General features: G+C 50.6%; 1 protein-coding gene across 3 annotated transcripts in view; it reads right to left on the reverse strand.

The window, feature by feature from the left end:
• LOC119978784 (transmembrane channel-like protein 5) overlaps positions 1–27,581 on the reverse strand; it is a 252,670-nt gene that overhangs the window by 115,455 nt on the left and 109,634 nt on the right. For all 3 annotated transcript variants that reach the window (XM_038820662.1, XM_038820663.1, XM_038820661.1), the window contains 4 exons: positions 21,265–21,355; positions 10,650–10,898; positions 8,888–9,039; positions 6,381–6,525 (listed from right to left, as the gene is read on the reverse strand). In XM_038820662.1, the coding sequence (XP_038676590.1) occupies positions 6,381–6,525; positions 8,888–9,039; positions 10,650–10,898; positions 21,265–21,355 (637 nt within the window). The remainder of the gene's footprint in view (positions 1–6,380; positions 6,526–8,887; positions 9,040–10,649; positions 10,899–21,264; positions 21,356–27,581) is intronic.

Genomic DNA, 27,581 nt, shown 5'->3' on the forward strand with positions numbered 1-27,581 from the left:
AACCGACTACAGCACCGGTAAAACCGACTACAGCACCGGTAAAACTGACTACAGCACCGGTAAAACCGACTACAGCACCGGTAAAACCGACTACAGCACCGGTAAAACTGACTACAGCACCGGTAAAACCGACTATAGCACCGGTAAAACTGACTACAGCACCGGTAAAACCGACTACAGCACCGGTAAAACCGACTACAGCACCGGTAAAACCGACTACAGCACCGGAAAAACCGACTACAGCACCGGTAAAACAGACTACAGCACCGGTAAAACTGACTACAGCACCGGTAAAACCGACTACAGCACCGGTAAAACCGACTACAGCACCGGTAAAACTGACTACAGCACCGGTAAAACCGACTACAGCACCGGTAAAACGGACTACAGCACCGGTAAAACCGACTACAGTACCGGTAAAACCGACTACAGCACCGGTAACACCGACTACAGCACCGGTAAAACCGACTACAGCACCGGTAAAACTGACTACAGCACCGGTAAAACCGACTACAGCACCGGAAAAACCGACTACAGCACCGGTAAAACCGACTACAGCACCGGTAAAACCGACTACAGCACCGGTAAAACCGACTACAGCACCGGGAAAACCGACTACAGCACCGGTAACTCCGACTACAGCACCGGTAAAACCGACTACAGCACCGGAAAAACCGACTACAGCACCGGTAAAACCGACTACAGCACCGGTAAAACCGACTACAGCACCGGTAAAACTGACTACAGCACCGGTAACACCGACTACAGCACCGGTAAACCCGACTACAGCACCGGTAAAACCGACTACAGCACCGGTAAAACCGACTACAGTACCGGTAAAACCGACTACAGCACCGGAAAAACCGACTACAGCACCGGTAAAACCGACTACAGCACCGGTAAAACCGACTACAGTACCGGTAAAACCGACTACAGTACCGGTAAAACCGACTACAGTACCGGTAAAACTGACTACAGCACCGGTAAAACTGACTACAGCACCGGTAAAACCGACTACAGCACCGGTAAAACTGACTACAGCACCGGTAAAACTGACTGCAGCACCGGGAAAACCGACTACAGCACCGGTAAAACCGACTACAGAACCGGTAAAACTGACTACAGCACCGGTAAAACCGACTACAGCACCGGTAAAACCGTCTACAGCACCGGTAAAACTGAATCAACTTTTAGATGTTGCAAATATAAAATTGGCAAGATGGTTATGTCTTTGCGCTGTATCTTTTATTTCAGGTAAAATGGAGGAATAAAGGGGCTCATGTGATTGGCTCTGAATTCAGACTGCCAACAAGCACGTTAGCATTGTGGATAGCATAATTGCTTCACAGCTCCAGGGTCCCAGGTTCGATTCCGGCTTAGGTCACTGTCTGTGCGGAGTCTGCGTGGGTTCCCTCCGGGTGCTCCGGTTTCCTCCCACAGTCCAAAGATGTGTGGGTTAGGTGGATTGGCCATGATAAATTGCCCTTAGTGTCCAAAATTGCCCTTAGTGTTGGGTGGGGTTACTGGGTTATGGGGATAGGGTGGAGGTGTTGACCTTGGGTAGGGTGCTCTTTCCAAGAGCCGGTGGGGACACGATGGGCTGAATGGCCTCCTTCTGCACTGTAATTCTATGAAGCCTGGAATGATCAGTTGTTAAACCAGCTGGGGTGGATTGTTCCCTCATGCTGATTGGGCTGTGTCTTAACCTGAGCTAGTATAACAGGTCAGCTGACAGGAAGGAGTGAGGACCTGTGTAAATACTGCCGTGATGCTGAATAAACGTCTTTCTGATAAACTCTTTGGATTCCCCTTTTGCCGTCTACTTCACACCTGTAGACAATGGCAAGAGCATCTGTGCTGACTGTGGTTAGACTGTTAGTATCCATGTCTCACAGGGAAGGGTTAGGATGAGGTTTTATAAACGGTTACACTTTAAACTGTCTATTTAATTCCAAGTTACAATGGTATTGGGGTGTAGAGGATAACTAATTAACATTTCTACCTCAATACAATGTCCACATGATCTATATTGTCACTGATTTGCGTTTTGAGGGTAAAAGCCCCCAGTGAGCCATTGTTAAAGGGGTTTTTCAATGATATTCCTGAAATGCAAAGGCATGTGAGTCCATGGGAAAGGGAGAGAGGAAGAGCGTCTGTCAGTCCTGCACCTGAATTAGAGTCAAATCTGACTCCATCATTCACCGCTCAGAATTTGGGTGGAAGCTCATATTGAGATTGAAGAGACCTGGGGCAAAATTCTCTGACCCCCAGCAGGGTCGGAGAATCGCCTGGGGCCGCCGAAAATCCCGCCCCGCCATGGCAGGGATTCTCCGCCACCCGGGAAGTGGCGGCGGTGGGAATCACGCCACTCCAATCGGCGAGGCCCCTGCGGCGATTCTCCGGCCCGCGATGGCCCGAAGTCCCGCCGCTGGGAGGCCTCTCCCGCCGCCGAGGTTTGACTCACTTTTGGTGGCGGCGGGATCAGCGACGCGAGCGGGCCCCGGGGTCCTGGGGGGGGGCGGGGAGCAATCGGACCCCGGGGGGTGCCCCCACGGTGGCCAGGCCCGCGATCGGGGCCCCCCGCTCAGACTCCGGGCCAGTGCCCTGGCTGCACTATTTTCCTCCGCGGCCGCCACAGCCTCCGCCATGGCGGAAGCAGAAGAGAAACCCACATCGCGCATGCGCCGGTGGTGACGTCAGCGGCAGCTGGCTGCTGACGTCACTGCCGGCGCATGCGCCGACCGGCGAAAGCCTTTCGGCCAGCCCCGCTGCCGGGGGCGCCGGTTTTTTGCGCCAGTCTTCTGGTGCCAACCGCTCCGGCGCGGGGCTGGCCCCCAAAGGTGCGGAGAATTCCCCACCTTTGGGGAGGCCCGACCCCGGAGTGGTTGGCTAGTCCCCTACGCTGGGACCCCCCGTCACACCGGGTAGGGGAGAATCCCGCCCCAGGCTTGTGAGGATTTCAACAAGACTGGCAGATTCATCTAGCTTTAGCAAGAGGGTGGAATCTCTGGGGTAACCCTTAAACCGAAAATCAGTCCTGAAATTAGAAATTATCTGCTGGGAAAGGATGAAAGAAATAGGCCACAGGGAGCAGAGAATATTTTTGGACTGGTTTCAAGAGAATAAAGTGTCCACTTAAGGGGCAGAGTTAAATATAACTGCAGTGGGAGATTGTCAGCGGTATTATGAATCACATGGGGGATCTTTTCTGTTGTTTACTAAAACAGTGGCTATTCAATGTTTCTTTTAGTTTTCCTGCTGCAGTAAACATCCTAAAGCTTGAAATCCTGTTGTGTGACCCTTTCAGTCAGTCACTGGAAGTTCATATATATTTCTAAAAGCAAGTGGTTCTATGTTAATTTCAGCATAGGGAAACCCGTATGATTGGTCTAAAAGAAGTGATTGTTGAGGATGGCGTGTGTACCATCTTAATTACCCCCACCAGTAAAGGTGAGTGGAGATAATGGACGTGATTCAACAAAATAAAAGTTCTGGTTTAGCAGGGTGTTTCCCGGCTGCTGGAACACTGGGAAAAATCCCGCTTTTCAATGGCCCTTTCCAGGGAAGTAATAACAATCCAGATACCTATCTGTCTGGAAGCTTTTAACCTGTCAATTACAGCCTACTAAATGGCTTTTTCTCTTTGAAACTGATTAGAAGCTTTGCAGATCGAAGGGTCTCAGAGGGCTTTAAACATTGTGACGTGTTTTGGTTTCCTATGAATTAACAGCGGCTGCTTTCAACACTTCTGTCTGAGGCAGCAGTTACAAGGGGCAGGTAAGTGAAAAAGCAGTGATTTTAGTTTCCAGACAGAATGGCTGATATGGGGGGGTCTTTGATATGGGGCGGTCCTGATTTTTAAGGGGTCTCTCATAGGTGGTCGTGGGAAGGGGTCAGGTGTGTGTGCTGCGATGGAGGATCTGTAATTTCCATGGTGATAGTGGGGAATGCCCTACCTGTCAGCAGTAGGGGGGGAAGAGCGGAGACAAGATTTGCATTATGGGTGGGAGTGGGGCCAGCCGCCGGATCTTGACATCGGGCTGCCTGCTCAATGGCTATCCGATGGCTGGATTCGGAATGGGATCCCGGGAGCTCCCTGCCATGCATACATTACCCTGGCAAGAGAGAGTGAATGCTCCCTGGGCACCGATCCCAGTCCCAGTGCAGGCCAGGACCAATTCCACTCATGCAGGAGAACTTAGTCTCCTAAACAGAGAATCCTGCCCAATGCATCTCAAAAACGAATGAAAGTTGGCACAAAAGACATGGGTCAAGAAAGAACAGATTATAGCTCTTGGTGAAGATGTGGTCCGGGATTCTCCCCTACCCGGCGGGGCGGGGGGTCCCGGCGGGACGGAGTGGCTCCCGCTCCGCTGGCCAGCGCGAACAGCCCTTGGCGCCCCGCCAGCCAGGGCCGGAAGGCCTTCGCGGCTGCCGGTAGTCCGCGCATGCGCCGGAGCGCAGGGGAGGGGGTCTCTTCCGCCCCCGCCATGGTGAAGACTATGGCGAACATGGAAGGAAAAGAGTGCCCCCACGGCACAGGCCCACCCCCCGATCGGTGGCTGAATCTTGGGTGGCGGAGAATTCGGGACACGGCAGGGGCGGGATTGACGGGATCCCGTTGATCAGGATCCTGACATCCTTCAAAAGATGTATCTGTTAACATTCAGAGGTAAGTGGAACTGGCTTTCTTTTCAAAAGAATATTGTAGGTTGTTTCAGAGGAAACGTTGCTGATTGTTTTAGATTGTTGTGATTGTTGTGATTGTTGTGATTGTTGTGATTGTTGTGATTGTTGTGATTGTTGAGATTTTAGATTGTTGTGGATTGTTGTTATTGTTGTGATTGTTGAGATTTTAGATTGTTTTAGATTGTTGTGGATTGTTGTGATTGTTGTGATTGTTGAGATTTTAGATTGTTGTGGATTGTTTCCGCTGCTGTTGTGTAATTTGTCACAACTGTCAAAATGTCAGCAGAGTTTTCAGAACAGGTTGTTGGATGTGGATTGGCCATAAGCCTCCTCAATGAGATGGAAGCTCTCAATAAAAATATTTCTCTTTTTCAGCGTTTTAGCTACAGAGCACTGACCAGGCAAGGAAGAGCTTTGTAATAATGTTGATGAAATGACGAAGGTACACGCTCTACTGTGTTACTCCTTCACTTGTATTGTTTTTACCCTCCTCAATAAACTATTAATTTCAGAATAAATACATTATCAGCATCCAAATTTAAACCACCACAACTGAGTAGATATGTATTGTTAAACTTTTTTTTTACCTATTTGAGGCTGAACTATAGATATTTTAAAACATGGGATAACATTTCATGATTTTTAAAAATACATTAAAATTTATAATTTATAATTTATTTGACTTAATTACCATGTACAAAGAACAGGGGTGGAATACTCCGACCCCCGCCGGGTTGGAGAATTGCCAGGGGCCGGCGTCAATCCCGCCCCCGCTGTGTCCTGAATTCTCCGGCACCGGAGATTCGGCAGGGGCGGGAATCGCTTTGCGCCGGTCGGCGTGCCCCCCCCCCCCCCCCCCCCCGGCGATTCTCCGGCCCACGATGGGCCGAAGTCCCGCCGCTGTCATGCTTCTCCCGCCGGCGTGGATCAAACCACCTACCTTACCGCGGGAGCAGGCGGCGTGGGCGGGCTCCGGGGTCCTGGGGGGGGGATCTGGCCCCAGGGTCTGGCACGCGATCGGGGCGCACCGATCGGCGGGCGGGCCTGTGCCGTGGGGGCACTCTTTTCCTTCCATGTTTGCCATGGTCTTCACCATGGCGGAGGCGGAAGTGACCCCCTCCCCTGTGCATGCGCGGGGATGATGTCAGCAGCCGCTGACGCTCCGGCGCATGCACGGGCTTCCGCCGGCCGGCAAAGTCCTTCGGCCCCGGCGGGCGTGGCGCCAAAGGGCTTCCACGCCAGCCGGCGGGGCGCCAACCACTCCAGCGCGGGCCTAGCCCCTCAATGTTAGGGCTTGGCCCCTAAAAGGTGCGGAGACTTCCACACCTTTGGGGCGGCCCGACGCCGGAGTGGTTCACACCACTCCATCACGCCGGGACCCCCGCCCCGCCGGGTAGGGGAGAATCCCGGCCCAGATTGTTACATCAGATAACCTGGGTGCTCTGGTTTCCTCCTACAGTCCAAAGATGCAGGTTAGGTGGATTGGCCGTGTTAAAATTGCCCCTTAGTGTCCAGGGATGTGAGGTTAGGTGGGGTTACTGGGTTAGGATTGAGTGGGACCTGGGTGGAATGCTCTTTCGGAGGGTCGGTGCAGACTAGATGGACCGAATGGGCTCCTTCTGTACTGTATGATTTTATCAACTGCTCGGAATGAATCATGTGAATGGTGGTGTGTGTAAGACATGACGTACCTTTAACTGTGTACTCAGATTTCTTCTTTTCAGTTCTACCGCTTTCTCATTTGTGATGTTGTAATCCCACGAACACAAGAGTTTGGCAGCATCTCCGGACAGAATGCCAACCTCAACAACGCTTTCATTGAATGACTTTCCCATGCTAAAGTAGAAAAACAATTAATTCAATATGCAGTCCACAAAACTACTATTAACTGATCTCATAAAGACTGATTTTTCTTTATTTCACCTTTTATGGATAGTTTAGCATTTATTAGGTGAAGGATGTCAGTGCTTATTGATGGAGGATTTGGAATGGGACATGTATGGGGTGGGATTCTCCGTTTGGGAGACTCTGGCTGGATAGGACAATGTATTAGATTCCAGCTTCGTGCCAGATAATGAATCATATTGCTTATGGCAGTTGTTTAAATTGACTAGCTGCTATGAAATGTGGGAATGGTGTATTTATGCTGTTATTATCTTTGCTGAGACTACATTTATTCAAAAAACATTGGAGTCAAGGAAAATGAAAATCGTGCCGATTATGAAGCAGGTTCCCAATTCACTGCACAAGCATTATTTCACTGGCAAAAACCAGCTTCACTTGACCAGTATACACTTTTTGCAATGAAATCAGAAGCCATTTCTTCAAGAATGCTATGGGGTGGCATTTTGGAAGGAATAACAGGAAGACAGAGTACTGGGCTAATGGTAAGATTCTTCGTAGTGTGGATGAGCAGAGAGATCTCGGTGTCCATGTACATAGATCCCTGAAAGTTGCCACCCAGGTTGAGAGGGTTGTTAAGAAGGCGTACGGTGTGTTAGCTTTTATTGGTAGAGGGATTGAGTTTCAGAGCCATGAGGTCATGTTGCAGCTGTACGAAACTGGTGCGGCCGCATTTGGAGTATTGTGTGCAATTCTGGTCGCCGCATTATAGGAAGGATGTGGAAGCATTGGGAAGGGTGCAGAGGAGATTTACCAGAATGTTGCCTGGTATGGAGGGAAGATCTTATGAGGAAAGACTGAGGGACTTGAGGCTGTTTTCGTTAGAGAGAAGAAGGTTAAGAGGTGACTTAATTGAGGCATACAAGGTGATGAGAGGATTAGATAGGGTGGACATTGAGAGCCTTTTTCCTCGGATGGTGATGTCTAGCACGAGGGGACATAGCTTTAAATTGTGGGGAGATAGATGTAGGACAGATGTCAGAGGTAGGTTCTTTACTCAGAGAGTAGTAAGGGCGTGGAATGCCCTGCCTGCAACAGTAGTGGACTCGCCAACACTAAACGCATTCAAATAGTCATTGGATAGACATATGGACGATAAGGGAATAGTGTAGATGGGCTTTAGAGGGGTTTCACAGGACAGCACAATATCGAGGGCCGAAGGGTCTGTACTGCGCTGTAATGTTCTATGTTCTAAGGAGAGGGGAAATTCACCCCGATCTTCTCCCACCAGAGCTGAATTGCACCGGACTCTCACTGAAAGAACAAAGAAAAGTACAGCACAGGAACAGGCCCTTCGGCCCTCCAAGCCCGTGCCGACCATGCTGCCCGTCTCAACTACAATCTTCTGCACTTCCTGGGTCCGTATCCCTCTATTCCCATCCTATTCATGTATTTGTCAAGATGCCCCTTAAACATCACTATCGTCCCAGCTTCCACCACCTCCTCCGGCAGCGAGTTCCAGGCACCCACTACCCTCTATGTAAAAAACTTGCCTTGTACATCTCCCCTAAACCTTGCCCCTCACACCTTAAACCTATGCCGCCTAGTAATTGACCCCTCTACCCTGGGGAAAAAGCTTCTGACTATCCACTCTGTCTATGCCCTTCATAATTTTGTAGACCTCTATCAGGTCGCCCCTCAACCTCCGTCGTTCCAGTGAGAACAAACCGACTTTATTCAACCTCCTCATAGCTAATGCCCTCCATACCAGGCAACATCCTGGTAAATCTCTTCTGCACCCTCTCTAAAGCCTCCACATCCTTCTGGTAGTGTGGCGACCAGAATTGAACACTATACTCCAAGTGTGGCCTAACTAAGGTTCTGTACAGCTGCAACATGACTTGCCAATTCTTATACCCAATGCCCCGACCAATGAAGGCAAGCATGCTGTATGTCTTCCTGATGACCTTCTCCACCTGTGTTGCCCCTTTCAGTGACCTGTGTATCTGTATACCCAGATCCCTCTCCCTGTTCATACGCGAAACAGTTCTTCCATTTACTGTACACTTCCCATCTGTATTAGACCTTCCAAACTGCATTACCTCACATTTGTCCGGATTATCCACTCATAGATTCCTTCCTGTGTCTTTGAGTGGGCCAACCCTCTCTCTGGCTCGCCTCTTGCTCTTTATATATGTATAAAAAGCCTTGGGATTTTCCTTAATCCTGCTGGCCAATGACCCACTGGGAGCACAAATCAGGAAGCGATTCCCAATTCTTAACCATGCCAATTTTTGTTAATATAAACTGTGTTGTGCCTAACATTTGATAAACTGGAAGAATGATGTCCAGTTACCTGAAAACCAGATACAGAAAGCAACTCAACATGTAAACTCCGATGGTCAGGAAGTAAGCAAGCTGCATGTTATACTGTTCGGCTGTCGGACTTGCTTGAATACTGTGATTTGAATAAAACCCGTAGTAAAAAATAGTTTTTGTAAAATAACCCTGCAGGAAAAGAAATACATTTAGCTTGAGACAATCAAAAACTATGCTGCCATAAAATCAAATAAAGTGCAGCAACTGAGAAAACATTTCAATAACATCTTCATTGTAAATGCAAAATACTGCAGATCCGGAAATCTGACATTTCCAACAGAAAACGCTGGATAAACCCAGCAGGTCCAGCAGAAGCACTGGCTGGAACTCTCTGGCTGTTGTAGCAGCCAGCGGAGTGGGCTGGCTTCAATGGGAAACCCCAGGGACGAGCAGTGGGAATCCCAGCATCAGCGAACGGCGCGTGCCCTCGAAACACGTGGCTGGGGGGGGGGGGGGGGGGGGGGGGGGGGGGGGGGGGTCGCTGGGGGCGGGAGGGGGGGGTGCTGGGGGGGGGGGGAATCCCACCCACAGTTAACCTTCCATTTCCACGTGGCCCTTTTACACACCCTCCCGTTTCCTGGTGATGGAGCAACCCAGCATTTGCCGGCGGTGGGATCTTCCTGTGCCACCGCTGTCTGCAGAGTTTGGTTTGCGGAACCCGCCATACGGGATTTAGAGCCATGTTTCAGAGCATTAGTCTCGATCTCTGCATTACTAATCCGGAGACATTAACACTAAAGCACCATCTCCCTGTGAAAAAATAAATCATCAACCAAGATCTTTGTTCTGTGGCTTCACGATATCTGTGTCTGGGTATTTACATTGTGTATTTATCGTTATGTCCAATGTTTGTGATGTATGGAACCATCTGTCTGGACTGTACACAGAACAATACTTTTCACTTTGTCAAAGCTTTGATAAAGAGTCACTGGACTCGAAACGTTAGCTTGTTTCTCTCCCTACAGATGCTGCCAGACCTGCTGAGATTTTCCAGCATTTTCCCTTTGGTTTCTGATTCCAGCATCCGCAGTAATTTGCTTTTATTTAATACTTTTCACTGTACTTTGGTACATGTGACAATAAAACAAATCTCAATCTCTCTATTTAAATGCAATGAAAGTGGGTGGGTTCATGGTTGGGTGATTGCCGCATCGTCGCTATGTGATGGGGATAACAATTCACCCCCATGTACCTTTTGAAGTTATGTAAAAGGGGCGGAATTCTCCGCAACGGCCGACGCCGTCGTGAAACCCAGAGTGTTTCACGATGGCGTCGGAGGCTGCACCCCAACCCCTCAGCAAAGAGGGGCATCCCCTCCCCCACCACTAAACGTACGGCTCACTCCTCCCCCCACACTGCACACACATGAGGGTGACCCGACACTCACCCTCAGACTTGCCTCCCCCCTTCTGCCCCCCACCCTTGGCGTTGACACACTGGCCTGGTGCTTTGGACCCCAGTGTGGTTCCCGCTTGGATGGGACCATCACGGAAGGGTTCTGAACCATGCTTCAAACTGGCTAATGAGGTGTAAAAAAGTGGGTTTCCTCCGGGTGCTCCGGTTTCCTCCCACAAGTCCCGAAAGACGTGCTGTTAGGTGAATTGGACATTCTGAATTCTCCGTCTGTGTACCCGAACAGGTGCCGGAATGTGGCAACTAGGGGCTTTTCACAGTAACTTCATTGCAGTGTTAATGTAAGCGTACTTATGACAATAAAGATTCTTATTCTGAATACTTACTGAGCCAGTGAGCAGCTCCAAGCCAGTGAAGGTCAGATTGTTAATACCCATATCGAAGAATTGTGGGATGGCGATGAAGCTGAAGTTTATCAGGAAGGAGAACAAGTTGAACATAAGCAGCCATTTGAGGAAGGTGAAATAGGAAAGGACTCCTGTTCCGAACTTGCTCCCAATGACTTTTAGAGATCCGGTCCAGGGATGAATTGACTGGAAACACATCAGCATAATCTCACGGAAACGCCGAAGAGACTAGGAAAAGATAAAGATCAAGGAATGCATTAATGTTTTTTTTAAATTTCAGAATACCCAATTCATTTTTTCCAATTAAGAGGCAATTTAGCGTGGCCAATCCACCTATCCTGCACATCTTTGGGCTGTGGGGGTGAAACCCACGCAGACATGGGGAGAATGTGCAAACTCCACACGGACAGTGACCCAGAGCCGGGATCGAACCTGGGACCTCGGTGCCGTGAGACAGCAGTGCTAACCACTGTGCCATCGTGCTGCTCCTGCATTTATGAAGATGTCCGTTGTAATCTCACGTTTTTCCCTATTTGCATTTCTCGATTCCTTCCAAATATTTGGGTTGTTTGAATTCTGGTTTGTAATGAAATGGATTTTCTGACCAGACCCATTCTGAAAAGGTGAAGGCAGCGTTTCCGATGTCCTCAGGTTTAGAATTAGAACCTAGAATGTGGAAAGCAGCTGGAATTGTGTTGGAATAGTCAAGGGATGGCACATTAGCACAGTGGTTAGCACTGTTGCTTCACAGTGCCGTGGACCCGTGTTCGATTCCCGGCTTGGGTCACTGTCTGTGCTGAGTCTGCACGTTCTCCCCGTGTCTGTGTGGGTTTCCTCCGGATGCTCCGGTTTCCTCCCACAAGCCCCGAAAGACGTGCTGTTGGGTAAATTGGACATTCTGAATTCTCCCTCTGTGTACCCGAACAGGCGCCGGAATGTGGCGACTAGGGGCTTTTCACAGTAACTTCATTGAAGTGTTAATGTCAGCCTAGCAGAGCAGAGCTACTGATCAGCTGTTCTGGGGAAATTTGCATACGTGCAGTGCGGTCAGCCTAAGTTGAAGGTGGTTTGTGGAGGGGCTGTTGGCAAGTGACAGTTAAACCCGAAACACTTTGTGAGTGTTTCCCACCCTACCTCCTCCTCTAACCAACCCCCCCACCCCACGGTGGTTGGGAAGCGGGAGCAGGGGCCTGTCGTGAAGGTGAGTGAGTGCCTTTAAATTTGCTTACCTTTCAGCGGGATCAGGGTTTGAGGTAATATCAGGTAAGCTCTTCCTTTCTTTTTCTTTTTCTTGTTTTTTTTAATCTAGAGGGGATGTCAGGGAAGGCAGTACAATGCTCCTCCTGCAGAATGTTTGAGGTGAGGGACGCCGTCAGTGTCCCTGCTGATTTCATCTGTGGGAAGTGCACCCAACTCCAGCTCCTCAAAAAACGTGTTAGGGACCTGGAGCTTGAGCTGGATGAACTTCGGATCATTCGGGAGGCAGAGGGGGTCATAGATAGGAGCTTCAGGGAAGTAGTTACACCAAAGACTGGAGATAGATGGGTAACTGTAAGAGGGACTGGGAAGAAGCAGTCAGTGCAGGGACCCCCTGCGGTCGTTCCCCTGAGTAACAAGTATACCGTTTTGGATACTTGTGGGGGGGACGACTTACCAGGGGTAAGCCATGGGGTACGGGCCTCTGGCACGGAGTCTGTCCCTGTTGCTCAGAAGGGAAGGGGGGAAAGGAGTAGAACATTAGTAATTGGGGACTCAATAGTCAGGGGCACAGATAGGAGATTTTGTGGGAGCGAGAGAGACTCACGTTTGGTATGTTGCCTCCCAGGTGCAAGGGTACGTGATGTCTCGGATCGTGTTTTCCGGGTCCTTAAGGGGGAGGGGGAGCAGCCCCAAGTCGTAGTCCACATTGGCACTAACGACATAGGTAGGAAAGGGGACAAGGATGTCAGGCAGGCCTTTAGGGAGCTAGGATGGAAGCTCAGAGCGAGAACAAACAGAGTTGTTATCTCTGGGTTGTTGCCCGTGCCACGTGATAGTGAGATGAGGAATAGGGAGAGACAGCAATTAAACACGTGGCTACAGGGATGGTGCAGGCGGGAGGGATTCAGATTTCTGGATAACTGGGGCTCTTTCTGGGGAAGGTGGGACCTCTATAGACAGGATGGTCTACATCTGAACCTGAGGGGCACCAATATCCTGGGGGGGAGATTTGTTAGTACTCTTTGGGGGGGTTTAAACTAATTCAGCAGGGGCATGGGAACCTGGATTGTAGTTTTGGGGTGCGAGAGATTGAGAGTAGAGAGGTCAGGAGCACAGTTTTGACTTCGCAGGAGGGCGGCAGTGTTCAGGTCTGTGGTTTGAAGTGTGTCTATTTCAATGCCAGGAGTATACGAAATAAGGTAGGGGAACTGGCAGCATGGGTAGGTACCTGGGACTTCGATGTTGTGGCCATTTCAGAGACATGGATAGAGCAGGGACAGGAATGGTTGTTGCAGGTTCCGGGGTTTAGGTGCTTTAGTAAGGTCAGAGAAGGGGGCAAAAGAGGGGGAGGTGTGGCGCTGCTAGTCAAGGACAGTATTACGGTGGTAGAAAGGATGCAAGATGGGGACTCTTCTTCCGAGGTAGTATGGGCTGAGGTTAGAAACAGGAAAGGAGAGGTCACCCTGTTGGGAGTTTTCTATAGGCCACCTAATAGTTCTAGAGATGTAGAGGAAAGGATGGCGAAGATGATTCTGGAAAAGAGCGAAAGTAACAGGGTAGTTGTTATGGGAGACTTTAACTTTCCTAATATTGACTGGAAAAGATATAGTTCGAGTACATTGGATGGGTCGTTCTTTGTACAATGTGTGCAGGAGGGTTTTCTGACACAATATGTTGACAGGCCAACAAGAGGTGAGGCCACTTTGGATTTGGTTTTGGGTAATGAACCAGGCCAGGTGTTAGATCTGGAGGTAGGTGAACACTTTGGAGACAGTGACCACAATTCGGTGACCTTTACGTTAGTGATGGAAAGGGATAAGTATACCCCGCAGAGCAAGAGTTATAGCTGGGGGAAGGGCAATTATGATGCCATTAGACATGACTTAGGATGTGTTGGTTGGAGAAGTAGGCTGCAAGGGTTGGGCACACTGGATATGTGGAGCTTGTTCAAGGAACAGCTATTGCATGTTCTTGATAAGTACGTACCAGTCAGGCAGGGAGGAAGGGGTCGAGCGAGGGAACCGTGGTTTACCAAAGAAGTGGAATCTCTTGTTAAGAGGAAGAAGGAGGCCTATGTGAAGATGAGGCGTGAAGTTTCAGTTGGGGCGCTTGATAGTTACAAGGAAGCGAGGAAGGATCTAAAGAGAGAGCTGAGACGAGCAAGGAGGGGACATGAGAAGTCTTTGGCAGGTAGGATCAAGGAAAACCCAAAAGCTTTCTATAGGTATGTCAGGAATAAAAGAATGACTAGGGTAAGAGTAGGGCCAGTCAAGGACAGTGGTGGGAAGTTGTGTGTGGAGGCTGAGGAGATAAGCGAGATACTAAATGAATACTTTTCGTCAGTATTCACTCAAGAAAAAGATAATATTGTGGAGGAGAATGCTGAGACCCAGGCTATTAGAATAGATGGCATTGAGGTGCGTAGGGAAGAAGTGTTGGCAATTCTGGACAAGGTGAAAATAGATAAGTCCCCGGGGCCGGATGGGATTTATCCTAGGATTCTCTGGGAAGCCAGGGAAGAGATTGCTGAGCCTTTGGCTTTGATTTTTAGGTCATCATTAGCTACAGGAATAGTGCCAGAGGACTGGAGGATAGCAAATGTGGTCCCTTTGTTCAAGAAGGGGAGTAGAGATAACCCCGGTAACTATAGGCCGGTGAGCCTAACGTCTGTGGTGGGTAAAGTCTTGGAGAGGATTATAAAAGATACGATTTATAATCATCTAGATAGGAATAATATGATTAGGGATAGTCAGCATGGTTTTGTGAAGGGTAGGTCATGCCTCACAAACCTTATCGAGTTCTTTGAGAAGGTGACTGAACAGGTAGACGAGGGTAGAGCAGTTGATGTGGTGTATATGGATTTCAGTAAAGCGTTTGATAAGGTTCCCCACGGTCGGCTATTGCAGAAAATACGGAGGCTGGGGATTGAGGGTGATTTAGAGATGTGGATCAGAAATTGGCTAGTTGAAAGAAGACAGAGAGTGGTAGTTGATGGGAAATGTTCAGAATGGAGTTCAGTTACGAGTGGCGTACCACAAGGATCTGTTCTGGGGCCGTTGCTGTTTGTCATTTTTATAAATGACCTAGAGGAGGGCGCAGAAGGATGGGTGAGTAAATTTGCAGACGACACTAAAGTCGGTGGAGTTGTAGACAGTGCGGAAGGATGTTGCAGGTTACAGAGGGACATAGATAAGCTGCAGAGCTGGGCTGAGAGGTGGCAAATGGAGTTTAATGTGGAGAAGTGTGAGGTGATTCACTTTGGAAAGAATAACAGGAATGCGGAATATTTGGCTAATGGTAAAATTCTTGGTAGTGTGGATGAGCAGAGGGATCTCGGTGTCCATGTACATAGATCCCTGAAAGTTGCCACCCAGGTTGATAGGGTTGTGAAGAAGGCCTATGGTGTGTTGGCCTTTATTGGTAGAGGGATTGAGTTCCGGAGCCATGAGGTCATGATGCAGCTGTACCAAACTCTGGTACGGCCGCATTTGGAGTATTGCGTACAGTTCTGGTCGCCTCATTATAGGAAGGACGTGGAAGCTTTGGAACGGGTGCAGAGGAGATTTACCAGGATGTTGCCTGGTATGGAGGGAAAATCTTATGAGGAAAGGCTGATGGACTTGAGGTTGTTTTCGTTAGAGAGAAGAAGGTTAAGAGGTGACTTAATAGAGGCATACAAAATGATCAGAGGGTTAGATAGGGTGGACAGCGAGAGCCTTCTCCCGCGGATGGAGGTGGCTAGCACGAGGGGACATAGCCTTAAATTGAGGGGTAATAGATATAGGACAGAGGTCAGAGGTGGGTTTTTTACGCAAAGAGTGGTGAGGCCGTGGAATGCCCTACCTGCAACAGTAGTGAACTCGCCAACATTGAGGGCATTTAAAAATTTATTGGATAAGCATATGGATGATAAGGGCATAGTGTAGGTTAGATGGCCTTTAGTTTTTTTTTTCCATGTCGGTGCAACATCGAGGGCCGAAGGGCCTGTACTGCGCTGTATCGTTCTATGTTCTATGTTCTATGTACTTGTGACAATAAAGATTATTATTATAAAATTGAGATGTAACACAGGCTTAGGTAAGGGTTTTAGTAGCAAATGAGCTGAGCTGGAGGCAGAGGTGAGAGGTGCAGGTACAGCAGGCAGTTAGCACGGCAAATGGTGTGTTGACCTTCATTTCAGGAGGACTTCAGTACAGGAGCTGACATGTCTTACAGCAGCTGTACAGGGCCTTGGTGAGACCACACCCGGAGTATTGTGTTCACCAGATTGATTCCTAGGATGGCAGGACTGACGTGTGAGGAGAGAATGGGTCAACTGGGCCGGTAGTCACCGGACTTTCGAGGAACGAGAGGGGATCTCATTGAAACCTATAGAGTTCTGACAGGGTCGTGCTTGGGGGGGGGGGGGGGGGGGGGGGGGTCGGCGGTGTCTAGAACAGCAGGTCACAGTCTCAGGATACAGGGTCGGCCATTCAGGGCTGAGATGAAGAGATACTGCTTCACTTAGAGGATGGTGAACCTGTGGAATTCTCCACCACAGAGGCTGTGGAGGACAAATCACTGAATATATTTAAGGAAATAGATAGAGTTCGAGATTCTAAAGGTGTCAAGGTGGTTCGGGAGAGAGCTGGAGTATGGTGTTGAGGGAGAGAACCATGTTGGATGATGGAACAGGCTCGAAGGGCTGAATGGCCTCCTCCTGCTCCTATTTCCTATGTTTCTGTGTTAAGTTGTGGAAATAGATGGTCTTAGATATGGATGGGATGTTTGGTCAGAAGCTCATCTCAGTTTAGGTATGACACAGGTTGTGAATAATCTAGTTGAGCCTCAGACCATTGATGATGAGAGAGTTGAGTTGGTAGCTCGAGAAAGGAGGTTATGGGAGGGACAGAAGTAATGGGCGGGATTCTCTGTTGGCCAAAGCTGAAATTGGGAAAGGTGATTGGGAGGTGAGTCGGTCGTGAGGCCAAAATTATGGCTGGCGCTGGGAGACCGTCAGAATGTCGTGCTCAGTCGCCTCCACAGCGGCGTCAATGTGTTCTACTCCACACGTACAGTAAACGCCATCAACATATCATTAATGACCTGGTATTCTCTCTGTCCGCCAGGAGGAATTACCAACGGTGAGTTTCACTTGTGGTTTCCAATATCGGAAAACAGATGCCGTGGTCGATGAGGGAGAGAGAGGAGGTGGGACGTACAGAGACGGGACCGTAGGCTGCCGGTACACTGCAGGACTGGCTGGGGGGGGGGGGGGGGGGGGGGATGGAGGAAGGGGGGAGTATCTGCCAGATCCGGGGTAGGGGGGAGGGGACAGTGGAGGGTGGCCAGGGCATCAGCTGTGGGGTCGGTGTGCCCTCCCACGGGACCGGGGTGAGAAGGCATGGAGCGCCATTGCCGTGTCCCGCACAGCAGCCATTTTGCTGCACACCCCACTGACCACCCTGCTTGTGCAGAGTGACACCGGCCATATGGGTGCACCCACCCTACCACCCCTCACACCCCATCCCTCACCCTCCACCCCGCCAAGTCCGCACACCACCTCCTACCCTCCACCCCACCACTTCCGCATTCCACGCATCCCCCAGCTGGCTGGCACCCACTGGCAGGGCAGCATGCGGCACACCTAAGGGCAACGGCCACAGGAGCCACTATAGAGGGCGCTGGTCGGGGCCGAGGAGTGTACCGGTGTCATGGACATGGCCAACCAATGGTATCCATGGCAGCAAGGATGTTCCCAGGGCAGGAAACCCCCCCCCCATGGCACCAAGAGTGCCAGGCATGCGGAGGGCAGAGTGCTGGGGGTCCGGCCAGGGGTGGGTGTGGGGATGGGGGACAGAGGGCGACATGCGGAGGGCAGAGTGCTGGGGGTCCGGCCAGGGGTGGGGGTGGGGATGGGGGACGGAGGGGGACATGCGGAGGGCAGAGTGCTGGGGGTCTGGCCAGGGGTGGGTGTGGGGATGGGGACGGAGGGGGACATGCGGGGCAGAGTCTGTAGTGCAGACCGGGGCCACCGTGTAGCCCATTGGACCTGGTTGGGCACGGGGGTACGCACCATGCTAACATGTCTGACTGGCACCCCCTGCAGACACTGGCTATTGGAATCCGGGTGTGTCTGTATAGCCACGGAGGCTCTATATGCCCAGTCTGCACAATACATCCATTTCTGTGTGAACCGAGCCCACCAGAGGGTTCACCATCATCGCTGAGATGTCCCGGGTCCAGGGGGTAATAGACGAGATGCACATCGCCATTCGGCCACCCGGCCTATGGCAGGCCGATCTTCACAAACCGCACAGGATGTGAGGTCCAGGCGTGCACGGGAGTGGGATGGAGAGGGATGGGGGTGGGGCATTGGAGCAGTGAGCGATGGTTGAACTGAGGTCCCTGAACAAGCCCATCCCCACCGCCTACCCATTTCCCCCTTGCCCACCGGCTTCTCCTCAGCAGCCAACTCAAGCCTGCCCTCACATCAGCCTGACAGAGCTCCGAGGCTGGCTGTGCATGTGGATCCCCAGGCAGTATATCAGGAGTACAGACAGCCTGGGTCCTCTCTGGTGTCCGTCCTTTACTGCGACCAAGCCTGGATGGGTGTCCCAGGTGTGGTGCTGCCCTCTTCTACCTGCTGCCCATCAGATGTGGCAGGTACAGAAAGGGGCGGGGTATTCCGAGCGACTGTGATATTCCACCACCTCCCATGTGGGGGTGGTCAGCAAGAACCTCAACGCCCCCTCCTCCCTCCCGCTGCCCGATGGCCACCAGGCTGCTCCTTGGGATGGGTTTGCCACCACCACCTGGAGATACCATTCTGGAGGCCCACTCCCATCTCAACCATGGGCTCACTGTTCGCAGCCATTGAGCACAGAGAGTGTGCCACCTCCCTCTGTGCCTGGCTTAGGTCAGCCAGCGCCGGGCAATGCTATTACGACCAACTGTAACTGGGCCCCACACTGGAACACCACTGCGATGTCCAGGTGGCCCTGGTACATGGCTGCCTGGGAGAGGGCAACCTTATCCTGGACCTCAGCCACCACCCACACAGAGTGCCCAGGCCTCGGACATCCTGACCCATGGCTGATACCTTCGTCTCTAAGGCCTCCACCACAGATGACACCTGTGAAGTGTTGGCCTGGGTGGCGCACATGGTTAATTCCACTTCCTACCTCTGCAGAGGGTTGGACTCCTCCACCTGTGCCTGCAGGAGCTGAATGGTTTCTGACACCCCCTCATGTAGTCCCAGCCTCTCTGTGTATCTGCATCTCCACTATCGATGGAACTGCACTTCCCAGCAAACCGAAACCCATCTGGATGTCAGCTAGTCCCTGGGGTCGGCCTACCTTCTGACCGACCGCCCGCCCCCACCTGAGTTCCTACCTCCACCTGCTGTACCGGATCAGCTGTGTGGTGAGCACCAGATAGTGTCTCAGGAGCCTCTTCACTAAAGTGCCCGACCGAGGTGAGTGTCTCTGGGATGGTGGAGGGCGTTGGTGACAGTGTGACACAAAGTCAATGTTGTCCCCAGACTCGAAAGCCAACTTCCTCCCAGGCGACTGCCCTCTCCCCTGGCCTGCAGACCAGGTCTAGTTTCTGCTGCTCTGCTCCGGAGAGGGTTCCTAGGTCTGCTGCCTCCCTCTGGGCAGTCCCTTTCCCAGAGGTTGTGGCAATCGGACAGTGTTGGACAGTCGGATGCATGCAGCCCAGGCGGTGGGTAGCTGGTGGTCTTCGTGGCCAGGGCATGGGACATGGCGGCATGTGGTTCATGGGGGGGTTTGATTGCCTTCTGGGTAGGTTGGGGGGGATGTTTCAGTGTTTGGTGCCAGGGGAACAGTGATGCCTGCTTACCCGGGCTGGCCAGCTGGCCCAAGGTGCTCATGGCGGCTCTGCCACCTGTACCCAGGCCGCTCGCCATCTTGTTGTCTGGGGTGAGTGTGTGCAGGAGATGGAGTCGCTGATATGTGACTGCCGCTTGTTAGCCTCAAGTATCAATCCCGGCTTCAGCATATCCGACACTGTTTCCCATCGGGATCGCTCGTGTTCCACACTGCTATACTCCACCGACTCTGTCCCAGTGTCAGCATTCCCCGGACTCAGGACATCACCTGCAGGCCCTCCCCCAATGCTGTGCCTCCGATGGACCGACTTCCCGATGGCGTGGGACATGTGCACTCTCAGTTTTCATGAACCTGGCGGCTGCGGACTGTGCTACTGACTGGCGGGGCTTCAGTGGGGGCTGTGGGGCCCTATCTGGCAGGTCGGGTCCGCTGCCGCCGCCATGTTGTAGATCGTCACCGTGCACATTCACAGCCATGGACCTGGCAATTCTCCGGCCGTTTATTCCGTAAAGGCCGTGCGTTTTACGTGGCGCAGCTGCTTGACCCTCACCGGACAGGGTCGGTGCTGGGACCTCACCGATTGTTTCATCGTAGAACTAGAAACCTTCTCCAAACATAGCCTCAAAATCAGAGTCCAGCCCATAGTCTCTAAATCGGAGAATCCAGCCCAAGGCTATGGTTTTCCCAATACGTAATTCGGGGAAAGTTGTGTTTACCCAGCAGCCCAGACAGGTGGTCTGTTAGTTTAGAGACTGTGGAGGAATCAGTCGTGAGGGAGAACGGCCGTCACCAGCTTACTTTTGAAAATTGATGTTGTGTTTCTGGATGATGTCACTGATGGGAAGCATGTGGGTGAGGATTAGGAGGGATTGAGGATATCTTGTGGTATCAGAGTTGTCCTCCGGAAATGGGAAGAGAAACTCTCAGATCAGGATAGAAAACAGGTTTATATTCCGAACCTTGGCTCATGCTCATTGGTCGAAGTTGATTAAGCTTTTGGAGCATGTACATTTTGAATAGCCGCTACCCTGTTCTTGGTGTGAATGTCTCATCAATGACTTTGTTAAGGTTTGTCAATGTCAATTACATCATTAAATAAACAGGTGATGGCTATTTGAACACATAAATTGGGGATAGCTGGGGCACTGCGGATGGGCGAGGTGTGTTGACTCTGAAATAAACACTCTCAAGCATAGATTGGCTCCGTGCTCTTCACCATCTGGTGCGGTCACTAAAGCATCTCTGACATCTAACCTTACCCGGGTATCAATACCACATACATCAGATGATGTTCTCCTAATCATCTGTAGATTATACCAGTGCCTCGATCCATTAGTAGATAATTTGAACAGCACTCGTCACTTCTGGTTGGAAGTGAAGACAGCTGGGAAAATGGGGACAGATACACGGAAGCACTGTTCTCTGTCCCTCCGCGAGCCATTGGTTCCAAAAAATAATAATCAGGTGACACCCCGATTGCCCTGGCTTCTCTTTTCAAATCAATGTCGAGCTCTGGATGCTCCGCTGCCTCCTCTAATGAACATGTTCCCATTCAAACTTACATAGAATGCTTCATACAGCAGCTGGGTACATCTGTGAATTTTAACATCTTTCTCAGCTGTCCGAGGTCCAATCTTCTGCTGAACCTGATCCCTGATAAAGAAATAGTGGAAATGTAAAATTCACATTGCAGTTATGTAATAAGTATCTTATAATAGATGCAGTTGTTGCGTTGTTAACTATTTACATTTCCACATTTGGAACACAGAAAATCCACCCTCGTGCATTCATCCACAAAGCCACCTCTCCACAACCTGCCAACATCCAGCCATCCCGAGCTTCTGCAATGATTCGAATGGCTTCACCTTCTATCTACATTTGAAGACATTTTTCCTGACATTTGTCCCAATCTTGCTCTTCACTGGTTTCAATGTATCTATCCGTGATCAGCTGTTTTGGTCTTACTGAACTAGTGCGCTGAACATTTACTTTCTGCAGTGGTATCTGTTGAGAGAGAAAGAGCGTTATCATTTCAGGATGATGAACTTCCATCAGAACTTTTCTGGTGAAATCTTATCAACCTGAAATGTTAACTTTGTTCCTCTGCCCACAGAATTTGCCAGACCTGGGTCTGTTCCACAGGTAAAATAAGACATGGGTAGAAATTTGCATGAGGAGATAAAGGAGGTTTGTTGAGTTCAGTTGTTAGATGTCAAAGGGAAGTTAAAAGGAGTTTGCAGCCAGGAAAAGGTCACACAAAAAAAGACAAAGTAATTACATTTTATTTGACCTGAAGATGAAAGATTTTTTAATTTCAAACAATGGGAAAGAACCAGGAAAAAAAGCAGATTTAAAGGGGAGTTTGGAGCTGCGCTGGATGTGACCATGAAAGACTTCCTGATGGGAATGCTCTGTGTGGAGACAGAACTGTGAAGAAGTGAAGTGGTCAGCTTTCAGCCGCCCCAGCGAAGTGATTGGCTGTTCCAGAAAACAGGGTTTTGGTTCAAAGTCTTGAATTTCCAGTCGAGTGGGAAAGAGAGAGAGAAGCCCTGTGGAATACCTCCCCCACAGCAGCCATAGGAATTGTGCCTTGTGGTAATATTACTGGAATTTTATAGATTAAATACCTGTAAGGACTGCTTCCTAAAATGCTGTTTGTTTATGCGTCTAACCATATCAAAGAACCATTTGGCAAAATGTTCTGCAAGACTCATTTTAACTGTGTAAATGCAATCTTGTGTAGTTTAGTTTTTTTTTCTTCTGTTAATAAATGTTTTAAAATGTAACATTTAAAATCACAAAGTGTTATTGGAATTTGTGTCGCCTGACTTCAGTACACATTATATTCTCATGTTAAAATATAAATAAGAAATAGTCACTGTCACTTGCCAAGTTTCCCTGTTTAGGATTTGGTATGCGTGGCACTTACCAGCTGTCAGATCATACAGTCTGGCTTCAACTGGAATACTGAGTGGGATTCTCCCACACCCTCCTGCCCTGCCGCTCCACGCCAGCTGCCAAATTCTCCCACACCCTCCTGCCCTGCCGCTCCACGCCAGCTGCCAAATTCTCCCACACCCTCCTGCCGCTCCGTGCCAGCTGCCACATTCTCCCACACCCTCCTGCCGCTCCACGCCAGCTGCCACATTCTCCCACACCCTCCTGCCGCTCCACGCCAGCTGCCACATTCTCCCACACCCTCCTGCCGCTCCACGCCAGCTGCCACATTCTCCCACACCCTCCTGCCGCTCCGCGCCAGCTGCCACATTCTCCCACACCCTCCTGCCCTGCCGCTCCACGCCAGCTGCCAAATTCTCCCACACCCTCCTGCCCTGCCGCTCCGCGCCAGCTGCCACATTCTCCGGCGCCGGTTTTTTGGCGGGAACGGGGATCACATTACGCCGGTCGGGGGCCGTTGGCAGTGGACCTCCCGGTGATTCTCCTGGCCCCGATGGGCTGAACAGCTGCCCATTTTCGGCCGGTCCCGCCGACATGAAATATATAAGGTCCATACCCTCGCTCCATACCAGTGGGACCTGCCTCTGAGAATGGCCTGCGGAGTCCTCGGTGTGTGGGGGGGGGGGGGGGGGCCTGGCCCACGATCGGGGCCCACCGATCTGCTGGCGGGCCTGTGCCATGGGGGCACTCTTTCCCTCTGACGCCGGTCTCTGTAAAACTCCCCCATGGCCGGCCAGAAGAAACCCCCTACGCATGCACAGGGATCATAGAACATAGAACATAGAATGATACAGTGCAGTACAGGCCCTTCGGCCCTCGATGTTGCACCGACATGGAAAAAATCTAAAGGCCATCTAACCTACACTATGCCCTTATCATCCATATGCTTATCCAATAAACTTTTAAATGCCCCCAATGTTGGCGAGTTCACTACTGTTGCAGGTAGGGCATTCCACGGCCTCCACTCTTTGCGTAAAAAACCCACCTCTGACCTCTGTCCTATATCTATTACCCCTCAATTTAAGGCTATGTCCCCTCGTGCTAGCCACCTCCATCCGCGGGAGAAGGCTCTCGCTGTCCACCCTATCTAACCCTCTGATCATTTTGTATGCCTCTATTAGTCACCTCTTAACCTTCTTCTCTCTAACGAAAACAACCTCAAGTCCATCAGCCTTTCCTCATAAGATTTTCCCTCCATACCAGGCAACATCCTGGTAAATCTCCTCTGCACCCGTTCCAAAGCTTCCACGTCCTTCCTATAATGAGGCGACCAGAACTGTACGCAATACTCCAAATGCGGCCGTACTAGAGTTTTGTACAACTGCAACATGACCTCATGGCTCCGGAACTCAATCCCTCTACCAATAAAGGCCAACACACCATAGGCCTTCTTCACAACCCTATCAACCTGGGTGGCAACTTTCAGGGATCTATGTACATGGACACCGAGATCCCTCTGCTCATCCACACTACCAAGAATTTTACCATTAGCCAAATATTCCGCATTTCTGTTATTCTTTCCAAAGTGAATCACCTCACACTTCTCCACATTAAACTCCATTTGCCACCTCTCAGCCCATCTCTGCAGCTTATCTATGTCCCTCTGTAACCTGCAACATCCTTCCGCACTGTCTACAACTCCACCGACTTTAGTGTCGTCTGCAAATTTACTCACCCATCCTTCTGCGCCCTCCTCTAGGTCATTTATAAAAATGACAAACAGCAACGGCCCCAGAACAGATCCTTGTGGTACGCCACTCGTAACTGAACTCCATTCTGAACATTTCCCATCAACTACCACTCTCTGTCTTCTTTCAACTAGCCAATTTCTGATCCACATCTCTAAATCACCCTCAATCCCCAGCCTCCGTATTTTCTGCAATAGACGACCGTGGGGAACCTTATCAAACGCTTTACTGAAATCCATATACACCACATCAACTGCTCTACCCTCGTCTACCTGTTCAGTCACCTTCTCAAAGAACTCAATAAGGTTTGTGAGGCATGACCTACCCTTCACAAACCCATGATGACTGTCCCTAATCATATTATTCCTATCTAGATGATTATAAATCGTATCTTTTATAATCCTCTCCAAGACTTTACCCACCACAGACGTTAGGCTCACCGGCCTATAGTTACCGGGGTTATCTCTACTCCCCTTCTTGAACAAAGGGACCACATTTGCTATCCTCCAGTCCTCTGGCACTATTCCTGTAGCCAATGATGACCTAAAAAATCAAAGCCAAAGGCTCAGCAATCTCTTCCCTGGCTTCCCAGAGAATCCTAGGATAAATCCCATCCGGCCCCGGGGACTTATCTATTTTCACCTTGTCCAGAATTGCCAACACTTCTTCCCTACGCACCTCAATGCCATCTATTCTAATAGCCTGGGTCTCAGCATTCTCCTCCACAATATTATCTTTTTCTTGAGTGAATACTGACGAAAAGTATTCATTTAGTATCTCGCTTATCTCCTCAGCCTCCACACACAACTTCCCACCACTGTCCTTGACTGGCCCTACTCTTACCCTAGTCATTCTTTTATTCCTGACATACCTATAGAAAGCTTTTGGGTTTTCCTTGATCCTACCTACCATGCCAGCAGTTCTGCACATGCACAGGGATGCACAGTAGATAAGGAGAAGCTGTTTCCATTTTTAGAAAGATCGGGTATGAGAGAGGGCAGAAATTGAAGGTAATTGGCAAAAGAAACAAAAGTGACAAAAAGAGAAACCTTTTGACAGCAGCTTGTTGGGATCTGGAATACACGGCCTGAGAGTGAGGTCCGAGTGGGGTCAATTGAGGCATTCAAAAGTGAATTAGATTTCAGCGAGGGAGAGGGGCTACAGTGAGGGAGAGGGGCTACAGCGAGGGAGAGGGGCTACAGTGAGGGAGAGGGGCTACAGCGAGGGAGAGGGGCTACAGTGAGGGAGAGGGGCTACAGCGAGGGAGAGGGGCTTCATCGAGGGAGAGGGGCTACAGTGAGGGAGAGGGGCTTCAGCGTGGGAGAGGGGCTTCAGCGATGGAGAGGGGCTATAGCGAGGGAGAGGGGCTACAGCGAGGGAGAGGGGCTTCAGCGAGGGAGAGGGGCTTCATCGAGGGAGAGGGGCTTCAGCGTGGGAGAGGGGCTTCATCGAGGGAGAGGGGCTACAGCGAGGGAGAGGGGCTTCATCGATGGAGAGGGGCTACAGTGAGGGAGAGGGGCTTCAGCGAGGGAGAGGGGCTATAGCGAGGGAGAGGGGCTTCAGCAATGGAGAGGGGCTTCAGCGAGGGAGAGGGGCTACAGCGAGGGAGAGGGGCTACAGTGAGGGAGAGGGGCTACAGTGAGGGAGAGGGGCTATAGCGAGGGAGAGGGGCTTCATCGAGGGAGAGGGGCTACAGCGAGGGAGAGGGGCTACAGCGAGGGAGAGGGGCTTCAGCGAGGGAGAGGGGCTACAGCGAGGGAGAGGGGCTACAGCGAGGGAGAGGGGCTATAGCGAGGGAGAGGGGCTACAGCGAGGGAGAGGGGCTACAGCGAGGGAGAGGGGCTACAGCGAGGGAGAGGGGCTACAGCGAGGGAGAGGGGCTATAGCGAGGGAGAGGGGCTACAGCGAGGGAGAGGGGCTTCAGCGATGGAGAGGGGCTACAGCGATGGAGAGGGGCTACAGCGAGGGAGAGGGGCTTCATCGAGGGAGAGGGAAGTAAAAAGAGCGAGAGTTCAGCAAGGAGTGCGGGTCATCAACGAGGACAAGGGTGGTAAAGATTGGAAATTCACCATCTACACCCAATCCCAACCCACCCCCTTCTCAACCCAATCCCAACCCATCAGCATCTTACCACAGTTCCCAACCTGCCATGAGTGGAAAAGACCATCTGATAGCGAAAGAACAATAAAGCATCTGAGCTGATGGATTCACAGAAGCATTAAAACCCAACAGTGAAGCACCATTGGGGCGAATACACAACCTCATTTTCATTATCTGGGAAGAGGAGAAGATATTGGGATATCTTAGTGATGACATAATTGTGACCATCATCAAGAAAGCGGAGAATTCTGACTGCAGCAACTACAGAGGAATAGCCTTGCTGTTTGCCAGACGGAAGGTCATCCAGCCGGAACAGTTGCTGCCGGGAAACCATGAGGAGTTTGTGTTTCTGCCGAGCTCTGTCAGAATAAACATGGAGGTAAAAGTGTTGTTGCTCCATCAGATACTAACATTTGGCATTAACACTTCCTGCGGCTGCAGAGTCCCTCCCAGATTCTCAAAGTGGATTCCGCTGACTAATGGGAACAGCGGACATGATCTTCATCACAAGGCAACAGAAGGAAAATGCAGGAACAGCGCTGACTCTTGTACATGGCCTTCTCACAAAGGCCGTCAACACTGTCAACTGCAGGGGGCTATGGAACGTCCTCCTCATTGTAGTCACAGACCCATTTCACATTTGGCCTGGGACAAGTGAGGTTGTGTCATCGCACAAATTCACTTCTCGGTCCTCCTTGCTGTAATGCTCCACCTCACCCTCAGCAAGCTCCCCACTGGAGTGCAAACTGAGGGTCCCGGTTGAAGAAAGGTGAACAGGAAGATTTCCATCTGAAACAAAGAGGCTTATCCTTTTACTTTCATCATTATTTTACACCCGTTTCCCCTCTGTGTCTGTGTGTGTGTGTCCGTGTGTGTGTGTATCTGTGTGTGTATGTGTGTGTATGTGTGTATGTCTGTGTGTCTGTATGTGTTTGTCTGTGTGTGTGTGTATGTGTGTGTCCGTGTGTATGTCTGTGTGTCTGTGTGTGTGTGTATGTGTGTGTCCGTGTGTATGTCTGTGTGTCTGTATGTGTGTGTATGTGTGTGTCTGTGTGTATGTCTGTGTGTCTGTATCTGTGTGTCTGTGTATGTGTGTATGTGTGTGTCTGTGTGTATGTCTGTGTGTCTGTATG

The sequence above is a fragment of the Scyliorhinus canicula genome, chromosome 15 (assembly GCF_902713615.1).
Source record: "Scyliorhinus canicula chromosome 15, sScyCan1.1, whole genome shotgun sequence".
NCBI classification, from domain to species: Eukaryota; Metazoa; Chordata; class Chondrichthyes; order Carcharhiniformes; family Scyliorhinidae; genus Scyliorhinus; species Scyliorhinus canicula.